At 45.6% G+C, this 19,547-nt stretch overlaps 1 protein-coding gene across 1 annotated transcript in view; it reads left to right on the top strand.

Moving 5' to 3' along the window:
• PSMD1 (proteasome 26S subunit, non-ATPase 1) overlaps nt 1-19,547 on the top strand; it is a 158,554-nt gene that overhangs the window by 92,076 nt on the left and 46,931 nt on the right. The window contains exon 17 of the mRNA XM_038742337.1: nt 18,589-18,703. Coding sequence (XP_038598265.1) covers nt 18,589-18,703 — 115 coding nt within the window. The remainder of the gene's footprint in view (nt 1-18,588; nt 18,704-19,547) is intronic.

Here is a 19,547-nt window from a genome sequence, read left to right as displayed (position 1 = left end):
ACGTGGGACAACCTGTTAACCTTGTATCTACCCCAGCGCTTAGAACAGTGCTCAGCACCTAGTAAGCACATAACAAATCCCATTATTACTTTTAAAAGTCCTTGTGGGCAAAGAGTGTGTCTACCACTGCTATCGTCTGCCACTCTCCCAGTTGCTCAGTACAGTACTCTGAACACAGTAAGTGCTCAGTGACTATAACTTTTTTACCAAGTCCTCAAAATGTTTCCTCGGCCCTCCTTTCCTTCAGTTTCCTAATTTCGGTTCTCCATATGGTATTTGCTTACGTATCCTGCTGTTGCTCATTCTTTGTTGTCTTATGCTGTCGAGTCGTGTCCGACCCATAGCGACGCCATAGACACACCTCTCCCAGAATGCCCCACTTCCACCTGCAGTCATTCTGGTAGCATATCCTTGTACATATTTACTATTCTATTTATTTTATTTTGTTAATATGTTTTGTTTTGTTGTCTGTCTCCCCCTTCTAGACTGTGAGCCCGCTGTTGGGTAGGGACCGTCTCTGTATGTTGCCAACTTGTACTTCCCAAGCGCTTAGTACAGTGCTCTGCACACAGTAAGTGCTCAATAAATACGATTGAATGAATGAATATCCATAGAGCTCTCTTGGTAAAAAATACAGAAGTGATTTACCGTTGCTTCCTTCCACGCCGTAAGCGAGTCTCTGCCCTCGACTCTCTCCCATGATGCTGCTGCCCAGCACAGGTGAGTTTTGCCATGTAGCAGATTCCCTTCCACTCACTAGCCACTGGCCAAGCTAGGAATGGAATGAGTAGGCCTCTGCTTGACTCTCCCTCCCGTAGTCGGGACTGGTAGAGTACTGGAAACAATTCAGGCATGACCCTTTTAGACTGTGAGCCCACTGTTGGGTAGGGACTGTCTCTATATGTTGCCAACTTGTACTTCCCAAGCGCTTAGTACAGTGCTCTGCACACAGTAAGTGCTCAATAAATACGATTGATGATGATGATGACCCTGAGAGGTGTGCTCATTCTTTACACATAATAATTGTGGTGTTCATTGAGCACTTACTATGTGCCAAGCACTTACGTTCTGGGGTACACAGAAAGTAATCAGTTTAGACACAGTCCCTGTCCCGCATGGGGCTCACAGTCTAGGAAGAAGGGAGTAGGATTTAATCCCTCACTGTAGCAGATGAGGAAACAGGCACAGAGAAGTTAAGTGACTTTCCCAGAGTTGCAGAGCAGACAAGTAGTAGAGCGGGATTCGAACCTACATCCTGTGGCTCCCAAGCCCATGCTCTATCCACTAGGCCACATGGCCCGCCCAGTGTAGCTTCAATGCAAGATGACTGTGTGCTTCATTCTTTGTGATCTGGCTGTCATTTGATATTGAGCCTGGCCCATAAATTGCACCAGTAGAACTGGGAGTCAGAGGTCATGGGTTCTAATCCCGGCTCCGCCTCTTGTCAGCTGTGTGACTTTGGACAAGTCACTTAACTTCTCTGAGCCTCAGTTCCCTCATCTGTAAAATGGGGATTGACTGTGAGCCCCACATGGGACAACCTGATCACCTTGTATCCCCCCACAGCGCTTAGAACAGTGCTTTGCACATAGTAAGCGCTTAACAAATGCCATCATCATCATTAAGGTGCCAGAGCCCCCCAGTGGGACAACCTGATCACCTTGTATCCCCCCAGCGCTTAGAACAGTGCTTTGCACATAGTAAGCGTTTAACAAATGCTATCATCATCATTTAAGGAGCCAGTAGGGCTTCCCGGCGGGGTCCAGGTCACACAGCTGTAGAGGAGACTAGATAACGCTGCTGCTCTGCAGACCCTAGTTTGGTCTTGAGTCTGATACCAACCTGTCTTTCTTTTCGCCTTCGTTTATCCTCCTCCCTTTTCCCTTCCTCCTTCATGCTATGTAGACCTGCCTTTTCATCTCACCTATAGCCGAGAGAACGAGGCAGGGGTGAAATGGGGGGACAAAGATGACCTCAGTTGAAGCAACAGCTGTCACAGAGGTGAATTTTTAAAATGAAAAAGAAATCCTGGGTGGAGAGAACCAGGAAGACGAGTAGTGGGAGGACTGAATTTGGTTCCCAGGGATAGGGCGACTGAAAGCTGCTAGGAATTGAGGGGTCGAGCAAGGGAAGGGGGAAAGGGATTTGAAGTATATATTTTTACTTAATGGTAGTCTTCGACTATCACATTGGGGTGGATTCTGGAATGAAACCAGTCTAATTGAATTTAAGTACATGGGGCACGTGCTTCTCGATAAGACCACGTTTTCAAGGAATGAAACCTGGTTGTGTCTGGGGAATGCCTGAATAATGAATTGTGCTATATAACAAGAGCCTTATATTGAAGTCCTCCATCCTTCTGCTTCACCCTGTCCCTTTTCCCCACGGACCTGGGACGCTTATTTTGCAGACGCTCGTGTGGTCCGGTAACGTTTTCCCTGAGCATTGAATTTGTACTGGGGAAAAGTTTCCGCTAACCAAAAGGCGACACAGACCAACTTCTTTCCCAGTGACTGAAACATCTCCTCTCCCCCGAGAAGGCGGAAAAGCAGGTCGAAAACATTGGGAACTTTCCTACTTCCACACAGCTCTGAGGCTTCTTACTGGCTCCTGCTGGTCCCGATTTGTCTGGGACTCTGTCGGCATCCATCCCAGTGCTCTCCACAAAGAGGGTGAACTTTTGAGCGCTCAATAAATACAGTTGAATGAATGAATGAGTGGAACAGATCACAGGATTCTGCACACATTGAGCATTGCCTTTCCTGTGTGTGTGCGTGTGTGTGTGGGTGTGTTAAGGTTTCTTTTAAGTAATGAAGGGCAAGTAATGGCAAGGCAGGAAATAGAGTACATAAACTCAAAAGTAACACGCTGCTTATTTATTTAAAATGGACTGATTCCATCTTTGATGGAATGAGCTTTTGTTAAAAAGAGTTTTCGGGTTTTCGAAACTTGCTGTAAGAAAACTTCATTTTGGATTAGAATGACAAGGGATGTAATTGGCTATGGTGTGATTTTGTTGTTATTGTTGGTCGTTCCTGCAGTTACACATTTTTTTCATAACTTGATCTTGACAGAAGTCACTAAACCTTTCTGTGCTTCAGTCTCCTCCTTCAAATGGGGCCAAGATACTTTATTTCTCTGTGTCTTAGACTGTGAGTCTCCATCTGGATGTCCGCCCGCCACCTAAAGCTCAACATGTCGAAGACTGAGCTCCTTGTCTTCCCTCCCAAACCTTGTCCTCTCCCTGACTTTCCCATCTCTGTTGACGGCACTACCATCCTTCCCGTCTCACAAGCCCGCAACCTTGGTGTCATCCTCGACTCTGCTCTCTCATTCACCCCTCACATCCAAGCCGTCACCAAAACCTGCCGGTCTCAGCTCCGCAACATTGCCAAGATCCGCCCTTTCCTCTCCATCCAAACTGCTACCCTGCTCATTCAAGCTCTCATCCTATCCCGTCTGGACTACTGCACTAGCCTTCTCTCTGATCTCCCATCCTCGTGTCTCTCTCCACTTCAATCCATACTTCATGCTGCTGCCCGGATTATCTTTGTCCAGAAACGCTCTGGACATATTACTCCCCTCCTCAAAAACCTCCAATGGCTACCGATCAATCTGCGCATCAGGCAGAAACTCCTCACCCTGGGCTTCAAGGCTGTCCATCACCTCGCCCCCTCCTACCTCACCTCCCTTCTCTCCTTCTACTGCCCAGCCCGCACCCTCCGCTCCTCCACCACTAATCTCCTCACTGTACCTCGCTCTCGCCTGTCCCGCCATCGACCCCCGGCCCACGTCATCCCCCGGGCCTGGAATGCCCTCCCTCTGCCCATCCGCCAAGCTAGCTCTCTTCCTCCCTTCAAGGCCCTGCTGAGAGCTCACCTCCTCCAGGAGGCCTTCCCAGACTGAGCCCCTTCTTTCCTCTCCCCCTCTCCATCCCCCCGTCTTACCTCCTTCCCTTCCCCACAGCACCTGTATATATGTATATATGGTTGTACATATTTATTACTCTATTTATTTATTTATTTATTTATTTTACTTGTACATTTCTATCCTACTTATTTTATTTTGTTGGTATGTTTGGTTCTGTTCTCTGTCTCCCCCTTTTAGACTGTGAGCCCACTGTTGGGTAGGGACTGTCTCTATGTGATGCCAATTTGTACTTCCCAAGCGCTTAGTACAGTGCTCTGCACATAGTAAGCGCTCAATAAATACGATTGATTGATTGATTGATTGATTGATTGATTTGGGACAGAAACCTCCTCCTGTCTGATTATCTTTGTATCTTCCCCAAGTATTAACGTTTGATAAATGCTTCAATTGTTGGTGTTATAATTGAGGTAATGGGTATGTTTGAAAAATTCGGTATTTTAGTATGATTAGGGTTCGAAGGCAAATCTTCTGCACAGGGATCCTTAAATTGTCTGACTTGATATTAGGCTTTATATAGATATGACCATTTGCAGGAGCCATGGAGACCCTGCAAATTGAAATTCTGTGGGTCAGTGTGTGTTATTTAGTAGCCAACTTAGTGTCCAATGTGTAGAATTTCATAGTTGGCATTTTTTCCCCTATTTGTCAGCTGTATTTACTTTTGCCTATGTTACCTGCTGGGCAAGGTCATCTTGCTTAATTACAGATCCATTTCTGTCTTCCCAAAGCCAGTCCACCGAAGTTTTGGGTATTTTAAAAATAGGCCCAGATAGAAGCATGTAGAATGCCGCAACAGATTGGGTTAATAGGACTGGAAAGCCCAATTTGGGACTTGTTTAATTGGTGTAGTTTCATCTGAGTTGACATTTATCTGAATTTTTTGGTTTAAGTTCAACTGGCCAAACTTTAGGTATTTTCAAGACACCTGTCTAGAAATGTTTCCTATAATATAATTCATTTGTGTAGGAATTGGCCTTGGTGAAGATTTATGATCTGGTCATTGCTCAGAGAGATTCTTCTTCTTTGCTTTGCATTTTAAAAATGGCTCACTGAAATGAAGTAAACCTATAAAGGTGTTCGCCTCATTGCACTTGTGCAATCCCCAAGATAAATTGAATGTTTAAACTCACATATTAAATAATTTGCCACTCCTTGTCCACACAACAGCTCGTTTTCAGAAAGAAGGAGCCAGTGTTTGAGCTGTTATTTGAATAAGAAGACAGCACAAAGTTTTATACATGCCTCTGAGTTTATGCATTTCATGCCTAATGCAGGCCCTAGAGCTGAGACTTCAGCACTGTTGACTTCTGTGACACACTGCTTTCCTTTCTCAGAATTTTCTGTCCCAAAAGAGCGATTGTAATCTCCAAAAGACTGCAAGTCACGTTTGAAAAGGAAGCAAAGCACAATACCCCATTCCCCTTTCGTCAACCTTTCCACCGAATGGAAAAGTTCAGGGTTTGATGGTCCCGGTGAGAATTGTGAACATGATTGTTTCAATCACACTTTTTTACAAAGGGTTATGATTAAACGAGCTGGGGAAATGGGATACAGGACCTGGCCCCTTTCTCAGGCCAGACATTGAGGGGTCTGTGTGGAATTCATTTATTTGATTATATTTATTGAGCGTTTACTGTGTGCAAAGCACTGTACTAAGCGCTTGGGAGAGTACAGTATCAGCCCACATTCACCTCAGCCCAGTATTAGCTTTAGTCCTGCAGCCATGGTGCTGCCCAAATGGCAGTGACTGGATTCTCATTTGGGAGAGGACGAAGACGTCATGTGGCATTTTAGGCAAACTCAGCAAGCGAGTTTCCGGCCCCATTTGGCCCAGCGTTTGAGCACTCCTTCTCATCAGTGTGGCTCAGTGGATAGATCACGGGCTTTGGAGTCAGAGGTCATGGGTTCAAATCCCGGCTCCGCCAATTGTCAGCTGTGTGACTTTGGGCAAGTCACTTCTCTATGCCTCAGTTCCCTCATCTGTAAAATCAATCAATCAATCGTATTTATTGAGCACTTACTGTGTGCAGAGCACTCTACTAAGCACTTGGGAAGTACAAGTTGGCAACATATAGAGACGGTCCCTACCCAACAGTGGGCTCACAGTCTAGAAGGGGGAGACAGAGAACAAAACAAAACATATTAACAAAATAAATAGAATAGATATGTACAAGTAAAATAAATAAAGAGTAATAAATGTGTACCAACATATATACATATATACGAATATATAAATGGGGATGAAGACTGAATGGGGATAGAGAAGCAGCATGGCTCAGTGGAAAGAGCCCGGGCTTTGGAGTCAGAGGTCATGGGTTCGAATCCCAGCTCTGCCACTTGTCAGCTGACTTTGGGCAAGTCACTTCACTTCTCTGGGCCTCAGTTCCCTCATCTGGAAAATGGGGATTAAGTCTGTGAGCCCCACGTGGGACAACTTGATTACCTTGTATCTACCCCAGCGCTTAGAACAGTGCTTTGCACATAGTAAGCGCTTAATAAATGCCATCATTATTATTATTATTATTATTAAGACTGTGAGCCCCACCGTGGGACAACCTGATCACCTTGTAACCTCCCCAGCGCTTAGAACAGGGTTTTGCACATAGCAAGCGCTTAATAAATGCCATCATTATTATCAGCACTTAAACCCACCACCCAAAATACGAGGCCGTCCATTTCATCGAAATTGTGAGACTGCTGAGAGCCAACTTTGTTTTGCTTTGTGCCCACTCAACCCCACCTCATGGCCTTCCAAGGTTGGGCAGAGCTGTTAGGGAACTCTCACACTTCAACCGAATTCTTTTGTTTTTTTAAATGGTATTTGTTAAGCGCTTACTGTGAGCCAAACACTAAACTAAGTGGGAATGGATACAAAGTAATCAACTTGGACGTAGTCCGTGTCCCACATGGGATTCACAGTCTTACTCCCCATTTTACAGATGAGGCCAGTGAGACACAGGGAAGTTAAGTGCCTTGTCCAAGATTCCACAGCAGACGAATGGCCGAGCCGGGATTAGAACCTAGGTCCTTCCGACTCTCAGGCCTTTGCTCTATCCATGAGACCACACTGCTTCTCCGTACCTGGAGTCACACCATAAATTCAGAAAGTAGGAATTCTGGTATGGAATTTCAGTCTTGGTTTCAACTAATCGGTGCTGTTTATTGAGTGCTTACTGTGTGCAGAGTACTGTACCATGTGCTTGGGAGTGAGCGATGCATTGTGAGCCCCCCGTGGGACAACCTGATCACCTTGTAAGCTCCCCAGTGCTTAGAACAGTGCTTTGCACATAGTAGGGGCTTAATAAATGCTATTATTATTATTTTTAGATTTGGTAGACTCTACAGCTATTGCATATAACTATAATTCTATTTATTCTGATGGGTTTGACACCTATCTCCATGTTTTGTTTCGTTGTCTGTCTCCCCCTTCTAGACTGTGATCCCGTTGTTGGGTAGGGGCCATCTCTTTATGTGGCCGACTTGTACATCCCAAGTGCTTAGTACAGTGCTCTGCACGCAGTAAGCACTCAATATGATTGAATGAATGAATGAGTGAGGATATGTACATAAGTAATATAGGGCTGGGGTGACCATCAAAGTGCTTAATGGGCACCCAGCCAAGTGCATAGGCAAAATAGAGGGGAATGTGGGTAAAGGAAAATGAGGGTTCAGTCAGACGAGGACTCTCGCAGGCGATGCGATTACAGTGGGGTTTTGAAGGTGGGGAGTGGGGTGGACTGGCAGATATGAAGGGGGAGGGAATTCTAGGCCAGAAGGAGGATGTGGGTAACAGTCGACAGTGGGGACAGACAAGATCGAGGTACGGAGCATTATGGCCTAGTGGGTAGAGCAGGGCCCTGGGAGTTGGAAGGACCTGGCTTCTTGTCCTGGTTCCTCCCCTTGTCTGCTTTATGGCTTTGACCAAGTCACTTCTCTGAGCCTCAGTTACCTCATCTGTGAAATGGGGAGGAAGACTGTGAGCCCCATGTGGGACATGGACTGTGTCCAATCTGATGAGCTTGTAGCTACCCCACAGCATGGTAAGCACTTGACAAGTATGAGAAAAAACAAACATAGGTTGGCATTAGAGGAGCAAGAAGTGCAGATTGGATTGTAGTAGATTAGCGAGAGTTGTCAGAGGGAAAGGGCCGAGTGAGTGCATTGAAGCCGATGGTAGAAAGCTTCTGTTTGATGTGGAGCTGGGTGGGCAACCGTTGGACGATTTTAAGGAGTGGGGGGATAAGGACTGAAAGTTTTCTTTCAGAAAAATGATGTGGGCAGCAGAAGGAAGTATAATAATAATAATGATATTTGTTAAGCACTTACTAGGTGCCAGGCACTGTTCTAAGCTCTGGGGTAGATTCAAGATAATTGGGTGGGATCCAGTGCCTGTCCCACACGGGGCTCACCCCCTTAGTGCCCATTTTACAGATGAGGGAACTGAGGCACGGAGAAGTGGAGTGACTCACCCAAGGTCACAGCAGACAAGTGGCAGAGATGGGATTCGAACCCATGACCTTCTGACTCCCAGGCTATCCGCTAAGCCACGTTGCTTCTAGTATAATAATAATAATGGCATTTATTAAGCGCTTACTATGTGCAAAGCACTGTTCTAAGTGCTGTGGAGGTTACAAGGTGATCAGGTTGTCCCACGTGGGACTCATCCCCATTTTATAGATGAGGTAACTGAGGCACAGAGAAGTTAAGTGACTTGCCCAAAGTCACACAGCTGACAAGTGGCGGAGCTAGTATGGGACTGGAGTCAGCGAGGAGGCTGATGCAGCAATAGTCAGGCTTGGATATGATAAGAGAAGCAGCGTGGCTCAGTGGAAAGAGCACGGGCTTTGGAGTCAGAGGTCAGGGGTTCGAATCCTGGCTCCACCACATGTCTGCTTTGTGACCTTGGGCAAGTCACTTCACTTCTCTGAGCCTCAGTTCCCTCATCTGTAAAATGGGGATTAAGACTGTGAGCCCCACGTGGGACAACCTGATCACCTTGTACCCCCCTGGCGCTTAGAACAGTGCTTTGCACATAGTAAGCGCTTAACAAATGCCATCATTATTATTATTATTACTATAAGTGCTTGGGCCAGTATGCCCCACTTCGTCTCCACTGCCCATCCTAAAACTATTTTTTTTAACAAACAGGAATGAATTACAATCATCCTTTGCTAGTGCTACAAATCTTCCGAGCTCTGTTGAGTAGTAGGCATGGCGTGTGAAGGTATTACAGGCCGTGCACAGTGTTTATTTTATGACCTGAAGTCATCTGGAATGTAGCTCCCCCCTTTCCTATGCACAAGGTTGCCCGTACACTTCGGCTCCAGATTTAAACTGAATTTATTCCGAGCGCAAGCCCCTGAACTGACAGGAACTAACATTTGTTGGCGTTGGGGATGAGGAGAAAATTCCAGAGCTTGCCCAACTAATTTCCCACAAAATTTCCTGCAGCACAGAGCTGGTTCTTCTTTCTGTGCTCAGCCTGTCAGTATCCCGTAGAGGTATAATCACCCGCCACTTTATAGAGTCTGTTTTTCAATCACACAAGTTTTCGGTGCTCGAATGGAACCCGGTGACAGAATTTAGGGACGTTCTTCTGACTTGCATCTCTCCGGACCCAACATATGAGAAGCAGCGTGGTTCAATGGAAAGAGCCCGGGCTTTGGAGTCAGAGGTCCTGGATTCAAATCCCGGCTCTGCCAACTGTCAGCCGTGTGACTTCGGGCAAGTCACTTCACTTCTGTGCCTCAGTTCCCTCATCTGTCAAATGGGGATTAAAACTGAGCCCCTCGTGGGACAACCTGATCACCTTGTAACCTCCCCACGCTTAGAACAGTGCTTTGCACATAGTAAGTGCTTAATAAATACCATTATTATTATTATATGAGCACAGTTTCAGGCGCTGGGTATTGTACCACATTTTCCATAACCTGGACTTTTTATAAAAATGCAACTCCGGTGTTATGGGAAAATGGACTGAATTTGTTTTTACTGCTTCTACTTTATAGTGAAGTGTCAATGGTTCGTTCTGAGCTCAGGGACTCCCTAAGCACCAGATTATCCTCCCCTTGGTCCACAGCACTAATTGTACATCTTTTTTTACTTGGTTGCTTCTTCCTGATAGATTGTAAGTTTCTGGAGGGCAGGGGTTGGGTTTACTTACCCTGTTGTACTCTTCCAAATGCTCTGCACACAGCAAAGCACTCTGGAAAATACCAGTGGTTGGTTGAGCTCACTGCTTTCTTCTTCTTCTCAGTCCCCAGACTGAGCCCCCTTTTTCCTCTCCTCCTCCCCACCCCCCCGCCCTACCTCCTTCCCCTCCCCACAGCACCTGTACATATGTTCGTACGGATTTATCACTCTATTTATTTTACTTGTACATATTTACTATTCTATTTATTTTGTTAATGATGTCCATCTAGCTTTAATTCTGTTTGTTCTGACGACTTGACACCCGTCCACGTGTTTTGTTTTGTTGTCTGTCCCCCCCTTCTAGACTGTGAGCCCGTTGTTGGGTAGGGACCATCTCTATATGTCGTCGTCCATCTACATCCCAAGCGCTTAGTACAGTGCTCTGCACACAGTAAGCGCTCAATAAATACAATTGAATGAATGAATGAATCGTTGAGGCCTTCAGCTTCCATGTTGGTGAGCCCTTGGACTGTTGTGGGCAGGGAAAATGTGTCTACTGTTGTACTCTCCCAAGCGTTTAGTACAGTGCTCTGCACACAGTAAGCGCTCAATAAATATGGTTGAATGAATGCCCCTGCCCCCGCCCCCCCCCCGGACCAGTCTACTACTTCCTCTAACTCTCAGGTTGGCCAAACTTTTTCTTCACCCCTCCTCAGGGAAGCATCAGCAAAAGCACAAACTAGGTGTAATCATCTTAACACATTGCCCCGTTTCTAACCTCACGAACTCCGCCCCACCGTTATCTGATAGAGAAGCAGCGTGGCTCAGTGGAAAGAGCACGGGATTGGGAGTCAGAGGACGTGGGTTCTAATCCCGGCTCCGCCACATCTGCTGTGTGACTTTGGGCAAATCGCTTAACTTCTCTCAGCCTCAGTTACCTCAGCTGTCAAATGGAGTTTAAGAATGTGAGCCCTCTGTGGGACAACCTGATCACCTTGTAACATCCACAGCGCTTAGAACAGTGCTCTGCACATAGTAAGTGCTTAATAAATGCCATCATTATCACTATTATTATTATTATCTGATCACAGCCTTTGCCACCTGCCTGTTCACCCACGTCCCCTTTCCTGTGAACTGGTCCTTCCTCCCGCCCCCCTCCATGGCCTACATGCTGAGGATCTTTCCCGAAATACCTCACCCTATCCCTCCCCACCCTTCCCTCCCCTATTCTAGGCCTCTCCATCAATCTCAGCTCTCTTTCCACTCCTTCCCTTCATTGTTTTGGTCCCACCAACCCAAGGTCACCCCAATCAGCCTCACAGTCTGCTTCTTCCACTCCCATGCCCGTGCAGTTGAATGCAAATATCCAGGCTGTGGCCCAACCACTGCCGTTTCGCAGTCCCTGTGTTCTGCCACTTCTCACCCCTCTCTTCTTCTAGGCAACTTATTGCCTCCTTTTCCCTTAACCACCATCTTTTCACACCCTCAACTCCCTCCTTAAGCCCCCAGTGTCCCCACCACCTCATTTGCTAAGCCCTGATGACCTCACCAACTCCTTTTTTTTTTGGTAAAATTGAAGCAATTAGGATGAAATTCCCAGAGTTGTCACCCACCCTCTTCATCTTTCTGTTTTCCTGTTTTTTTTCTCGAGGAGGGTTTCCACCTGCTCTCTAAAACTATTCTGTCCACCTGCACTTCTGACCCTCTCCTCCTGCTCCTACCCTACTTCTCAGCGCTTAGAACAGTGCTTTGCACATAGTAAGTGCTTAACAAATGCCATCATTATTATTCCCTCCCTGCACTCTTTGGCCTCACTCTCTGATACCTCCTTCCCTTTCTGTCTTCAAGTAGGCACGTGTCCCCTACCATACTAAAACAGTCTCTCCTTCAATCCCACAGCCCCCTCCAGCTATCACACCATCTCCTTCCTCTACCCAAACTTTTGGAAGAGGTCGTATGAACTTGCGGCTCATGTTTCCTTTCCACAAACTCTTTTTCGCCCACTTCAGTTAAATATTCAACCCCTTTCACACCACCAGAACTGCACTCTCCTAAGGTCATCGATGGTCTCCGTACGGTGAAGTCAAATGGGGAGTACTCTGTTCTGAGAAACGGCGTGGCCTAATGGAAAAACAGCACGGAAAGAGCACAGGCTTGGGAGTCGGAGGAGCCGGGTTCTAATCCCATCTCTGCGCTTTGTCCGCTGTGCGAACTTGGAAAAGTAGCTTAACATCTCTGTGCTTCAGTTCCCTCAACTGTAATGAGGATTCAGTACCTGGTCTCCCTCCTGTTTAGACTGTGGGCCCCATGTGGGGCAGGGACTGCATCTCACCTGATTAACTTGGATTTACCCCAGTGGTTAGAACAGTGCTTGACACATAGTAAGTGCTTAACAAACACAATAATCAACAATAATAATAATAATAACCCTTGACCTCTCAGCCATTTTGGACACTGGACCAGACTGAGCCCCTTCCTTCTTCTCCCCCTCGTCCCCCTCCCCATCCCCCCCATCTTACCTCCTTCCCTTCCCCACAGCACCTGTATATATGTATATATGTTTGTACATATTTATTACTCTATTTATTTATTTTGCTTGTACATATCTATTCTATTTATTTTATTTTGTTAGTATGTTTGGTTTTGTTCTCTGTCTCCCCCTTTTAGACTGTGAGCCCACTGTTGGGTAGGGACTGTCCCTATATGTTGCCAATTTGTACTTCCCAAGCACTTAGTACGGTGCTCTGCACATAGTAAGCGCTCAATAAATACGATTGATGATGATGATGATGATCACTCCCTCCTTGAGGAGCTTAATAATTATGATATTAGCTTATACAGCCTAGCCAGGGCGATGACACTAAAACAAGTTACAGGCATTGGGGAGCGTCATAGTTTAAAGATAGTGTTGTGGCAGAGGTCTGCAACTTTGGTGTTACCCTCGACTCTTCACTTCTGAAACCTGCCAGGTTTTCCTTTCCAGCACTTCCCACACCTACTCCATCCTCTCCTTCCTGGCTACTACCATCTTGGTCCGGGCCCTTAACACGCTGAGAAGCAGTGTAGCTAAAGGAAGCAGCGTGGCTCAGTGGAAAGAGCCCGGGCTTTGGAGTCAGAAGTCATGGGTTCAAATCCCAGCTCCGCCAATTGTCAGCTGGGTGACTTTGGGCCAGTCACTTAACTTCTCTGTGCCTCAGTTACCTCATCTGTAAAATGGGGATTAAGACTGTGAGCCCCGCATGGGACAACCTGATCACCTTGTAACCTCCCCAGCGCTTTAGAACAGTGCTCTGCACACAGTAAGCGCTTAATAAATGCTATAAAAAAAAGGAAGGCATGCAGGCCTGGGAGTCTGGGGACCTGGGTTCTAATCCTGGTTCCGCCACCTGTCTGCTGGGTGACCTTGGGTAAGTCACTTCACTTCTCTCTGCCTCAGTTCCCTCATCTGCAAAATGGGAATTCAGTACCTGAGCTCCCTCCTACTCAGACTGAGAGCCCTATGTGGGACCTGATTATCTTGTATTTACCCCAGCACTTAGTACAGTATTGGAGTGGAAGTGCTTAACAAATCCTACAAATGTTTCATAATCATCATTATTATTATTACCACGTTTTAGACTATTGCAGACAGCCTCCTCACTGATCTCCTTGCCTCCAACCTCTCCCCGATACAGTCTAAACTGCGCGCTGCTGCATGGGTTGTCTTCTTGAAGCTTTGCTCGTCTCACAACTTCTCACTTCTCAAAACTCTCCGACTGCTTCTCATTTCCCACCGCGGTAAACAAAAACACCTCAAAATCAACTTCAAAGTCCTCCACTAACCCTCCCCATCTTTGTATGGGGCCTATTCAGTGGCTACTCTGCAGCTTGCTCTCTCATTCTTGCCCCCGCCGCCCCCCATTTAATGTTCAGCCTCACACTCGACTCTCCCACGTCCATCCTCTTGCTCACACTGTTCTCCCGACCTGGAACTCGCCTCCCGTCCTCCCCCATAGTGTGACAGACCAGAGCTCTACCCATCTTTAAAGCCCTCTTAAAATCTCACCTTCTCTGACATCCCTGGGTAACTCCTGGAACCCCAGGTCATCACTCACTTCTGGCACTTTCCTGTTTATTGCCCTCATATTCATTCAATCGTATTTATTGAGCGCTTACTGTGTGCAGAGTATTGTACTAGCGCTTGGGAAGTACAAGTTGACAACATATAGAGACGGTCCCTACCCAACAGCAGGCTCACAGTCTAGAAGGGGGAGACAGACAACAAAGCAAAACATGTGGGCAGGTGTCAAGTCAGAACAAATAGAATTAAAGCTAAATGCACGTCATTAACAAAATAAATAGAATAGTAAATATGTACAAGTAAAATAGAGTAATAAATCTGTACAAACATATCTACAGGTGCTGTGGGGAGGGGATGGAGGTAGGGCCGGAGGGATGGGGAGGAGGAGAGGAAAAAGGGGGCTCAAGTCTGGGAAGGCCTCTTGGAGGAGGTGAGCTCTCAGTAGGGCTTTGAAAGGAGGAAGAGAGCTAGCTTGGCGGATGTGTGGAGGGAGGGCATTCCAGGCCAAGGGAAGGATGTGGGCCGGGGGTCGACGGCGGGATGGGTGAGAACGAGGTACGGTGAGGAGGTTAGTGGCGGCAGAGGAGCGGAGGGTGCGGGCTGGGCTGGAGAAGGAGAGAAGGGAGGTGAGGTTGGAGGGGGCGAGGGGATGGATGGACAGCCTTGAATCTGAGAGTGAGGAGTTTTTGCTTAATGTGTAGGTTAGTACCTTTCTATCAGCACCTTTGTATCTTTGTGCTAAGAATAATAATCATAACGATGGTATTTGTTAAGCGTTTACTATATGCCAAACATTGTTCTAAGCACTGGGGTAGATACAAGGTAATCAAGTTGCCCCACGTGGGGCTCATAGTCTGAATCCCCATTTTACAGGTGAGGTAACTGAGGTACAGAGAAGTTAAGTGATTTGCCCAAGATCACACAGCAGACAAGTGGCGCAGCAGGGATTAGAACCCATGACCTCTGACTCCCAAGCCCATGCTCTTGCCACTAAGCCATGCTGCTTCTCCATAGTGCATTCAGTTTATTCTAATTACCCTATTCGTAAATATTTCTATGACTATGAGCCACATGTGAAGCAGCATGGCTCAACGGAAAGAGCCCGGGCTTGGGAGTCGGAGGTCATGGGTTCTAATTCCGGCTCCGCCACTTGTCAGCTGCGTGACTTTGGGCGAGTCACTTCACTTCTGTGCCTCAGTTCCCTCATCTGTAAAATGGGGATGAAGACTGTGAGCCCCATGTGGGACAACCTGATTACTTTGTATCTCCCCCAGCACTTAGAACAGTGCTTATCACTTAGTAAGTGCTTAACAAATACCATCATCCTCATCATGTGAGCCGTGTCCAATCTAATTATCCTATATCCACCCCAACACTTAGTATAGTGCTTGTCACATAAAAAGCAGTTAAAACATACCCAATTATTAAGCTTTTGTGAGCAGCGAACATGGCTCAGGCCTTGGTTGTACTTCCCAAGAGCTTAGTTCAGTGTACTTCATCCAGTAGGCATTCATAAATAACTTTACTGCTGCTATTACAGAGTGGCTCAATGGAAGGAGCACGGGCTTTGGAGTCAGAGGTTGTGTGTTCAAACCCCGGCTCTGCCACTTGTCAGCTGTGTGACTTTGGGTTTTCTGTGCCTCAGTTACCTCATCTGTAAAATGGGGATTAAGACTGTGAGCCCCCCGTGGGACAACCTGATCACCTTTTAATCTCCCCAGCGCATAGAATAGTGCTTTGTACATAGTAAGTGCTTAACAAATGCCATCATCATTATTATTATTATTACTACTAGTAGTATAGTGCTCTGCTTACAGGCACTCAGTAGATGTCGGTAGTGATGATTGTTAGTTACTGCTGCTGCATCTTTCTTTTCTTTCCTCCTTCTTGGTACCCACTGATATTTGATGGGTCCCTTAGATTGAGCAATGAAATTATCATAAGTAAGACAAAAGAAGAATAAACCCAAAGGATATAAAAGGTTCTGAACTAATTGAGTCTAGAATTAGCAACAAAGGGGTGTGTCTGTTGTATGTGATCATTCTGGTCATTCATTCAGTGTCATTTTTATTGATGATGATGATTGTGGTATTTGTTAGGTGCTTACTATGTGCCAGGCACTGTCCTAAGCACTGGGGTGGATACAAGCAAATCGGGTTGGACACAGTCCCTGTCCCTGCGGGACTCACAGTCAATCCCCATTTTACAGATGAGGTAATTGAGGCCTAGAGAATCAATCAATCGTATTTATTGAGCGCTTACTGTGTGCAGAGCACTGTACTAAGCGCTTGGGGAGTACAAGCTGGCAACATATTTATTTTATTTTGTTAGTATGTTTGGTTTTGTTCTCTGTCTCCCCCTTTTAGACTGTGAGCCCACTGTTGGGTAGGGACTGTCTCTATATGTTGCCAAGTTGTACTTCCCAAGGGCTTAGTACAGTGCTCTGCACACAGTATGCGCTCAATAAATACGATTGATGATGATGATGATATAGAGACAGTCCCAGAGAAGTGAAGTGAGTTGCCCAAGGTCACACAACAGACAAGTGACAGAGGTGGGATTAGAACCTATGACCTTCTAACTCCCAGGCCCATGGTCTATTCACTAGAACATGCTTACTGTGTGCAAAGCACTGTACTAAGCACTAGGGAGAGTACAACAACAAACAGACACATTCCCTGCCCACAGTGAGCTCATGGTGTAAAGGTCATCTCTATCCCATCTCAACTGAGAAAAGAAATGGAGGAATTGAGCTTAAACTATAGCATAGTGGATTTAAGTAAGTTATGAAGAAGAATTTGGTGGGGGGGGGCGGTGGTTTCAACAGGTGAGTTAACTCAGGCCAGAGAAGTGAAGTGACTTGCCCAACTTCAAAAAGCAGACAAGTGACGGAGCCGGGATTAGAACCCATGATCTTCTGACACCTGTATATATATATATATATATACACCTGTATATGCGTATATATGTTTGTACATATTTGTTACTCTATTTATTTTACTTGTACAGATCTATTCTATTTATTTTATTTTGTTAGTATGTTTGGTTTTGTTCTCTGTCTCCCCCTTTTAGACTGTGAGCCCACTGTTGGGTAGGGACTGTCTCTATATGTTGCCAACCTGTACTTCCCAAGCGCTTAGTACAGTGCTCTGCACACAGTAAGCGCTCAATAAATACGATTGATGATGACACCCCAGCGTGTGCTCTATCCACCACGCCATGTTGCTTCTAGATCACTGATATATAGAGTGAACTTATGTTTTTTACTCACACAGATATTACTGTTTTCTTGCCATTATCAGCAAGAAACCTGAAAAGATCCATTGAATAAATCCAAGCCCAGTTTTCAGAGTAGAATTGTGGATTCTGGTGTTGAAAAGACACTTCTTTGATAAATCCAGTTTTTTTGGTGTTGTTGCTGTGGTTTTGTTTTGTTTTAATCTTTCCTGCGCCTTACCAGAGATACCTATTTGCTGATCATTGGGAATGGAAACAAATGACAGTCAGTTGTTTTTTTGCCCCAAAATACCTGGTCTTGTGAAATGAAGAACATTAGTGGAAATCAAGATATCCGTAAATCAGTAGATTCTACCTAAGCAAGAAACCTGAAAAGATCAGTTGAATAAATCCAAGCCAATTTCAGAGTAGAATTGTGGATTCTGATGTTGAAAAGACACTTCTTTGATAAGTCCAGTTTTTTTGTTGTTGTTGCTGTTGTTGTGTTTTGTTTTAAACTTTCCTGCGCCTTACCAGAGATACCTATTTTCTGATCATTGGGAATGGAAACAACCGACAGTCAGTGTTTGTTTTGCCCCAAAATATTGTGAAATGAAGAACATTAGTGGAAATCAAGATATCCGTAAATCAGTAGATTCTACCTATTTATATCGTTCCATATTGTGCACATATTGACAGAGTTGATAGTATTGGCAATATTTTTAGTCATTTTTTTATGATATTTATTTTGTGTGTACTATGTGCCAGGCACTGTACTTCGCACTGGGGTAGATACAAGATAATCAAGGCAGGTACAGTCTATGTCCCACATGGGGCTTATAGTCTTAATCCCCATTTTACAGGTGATGTAGGTGAGGCATAGAGAAATGAAGTGACTGATTCAAGGTCACACAGCAGACAAGTGGCAAAGCCGGGATTAGATCCCAGCTCCTTTGGACTCCCAGCCCCATGCTCTATCAGGGCACACAGCTTTCTTCCACGGGGTCATAATTTTGTACCCAGGAGATTCCACCATGGAATGACATGACTACATGAAATGGTTGCCTGAAACGACAGGGCTATTTATTCTGATGTTTTTATTTAAAATGGTGAATTTTTTCTTGAAATATATGCTTATAATGTGTATATGTATATGCACATATATATATACACATTATTGCTCTTCCTTTACGTTCAGAAAGGTGAAGTTGTCTATAACATTGACCTTTTCTCTTTCTGTTTCTTATCAGAACGCCCGAGCAGTGTCCAAGTGTGGTTTCGTTGTTATCAGAGAGCTACAACCCCCATGTCCGTTACGGAGCTGCAATGGCCCTTGGCATCTGCTGTGCCGGAACAGGAAACAAGGTGAAAGCTCAAAGCCAGTAGGCTGCCTCCCTCATTGCTGGCAAAACTCAATGAGAAATGTTGGAAACAGTAGCGTTTTTAGCGCTCCCCAAGACAAAATTTTGCCTCTCAAAATGTCACCAGAACCTTCTCAGGTACCTCGATTGGGTTTCCTGGAAAGAAAGAATTTCACTAGCAAGAATGCAGAGCAACTTTGAGAGCTGTGACAGAAGAATAGCCTTTCGTTTCCTCGTTTTTGTCCAACCGCCGGGCTCCTCGGGAAACAGATTAATAGACAGTATAGATTTCCTTCGTTGGAGGAGTGATAAAGTGATTGTGGGTGCTAGCAAATGCTTTAATTTATATAATTAAATTTTGGGGAACTCAGACCCACATGACTTGTTTTGGTCTGAAGACTTGCATCAACTTAACTTACTTGCTTGGTGACTTTGATCAACTGCTGAACTCTGTTGTTTTTCTTAACTCCAAATTGGCATTGGCGATACCCACGGATCTCCCTGCTGAAAGATGACGTATTCATTTGTTCCATTTTTTCATTCATTCCATTAAAGATAGAAACTGAAACGTCATCCTTCCAAATTTCCCTCCTACGCTCCCTCGGTCCCCTCAGGTATCCGAGCCGGGATTTAAATGCTGCCCCCTGATACACCGAGTCTCCAGACTGGGGTGGGAGATTGGTGTCAATGCAACAGAGTCTCCAGACTTGGGGGGAAATTGGCATCACACAAGAGCAGGGATGAAGAAGAGGGAGAGAGAAAGTGAGGAAAGTGGGGAGAAGTGTTGGGTTAGGGGTGGGGATCAGAGAAAAGACCAGAGTCTCAGGAGGGGCCCGGCAGAAGGGAGG

The sequence above is a fragment of the Tachyglossus aculeatus genome, chromosome 1 (genome assembly GCF_015852505.1).
Source record: "Tachyglossus aculeatus isolate mTacAcu1 chromosome 1, mTacAcu1.pri, whole genome shotgun sequence".
NCBI classification, from domain to species: Eukaryota; Metazoa; Chordata; class Mammalia; order Monotremata; family Tachyglossidae; genus Tachyglossus; species Tachyglossus aculeatus.
The sequence above is the reverse complement of the archived record's forward strand: the minus strand, read 5'-3'. Positions and strand labels throughout refer to the sequence as shown.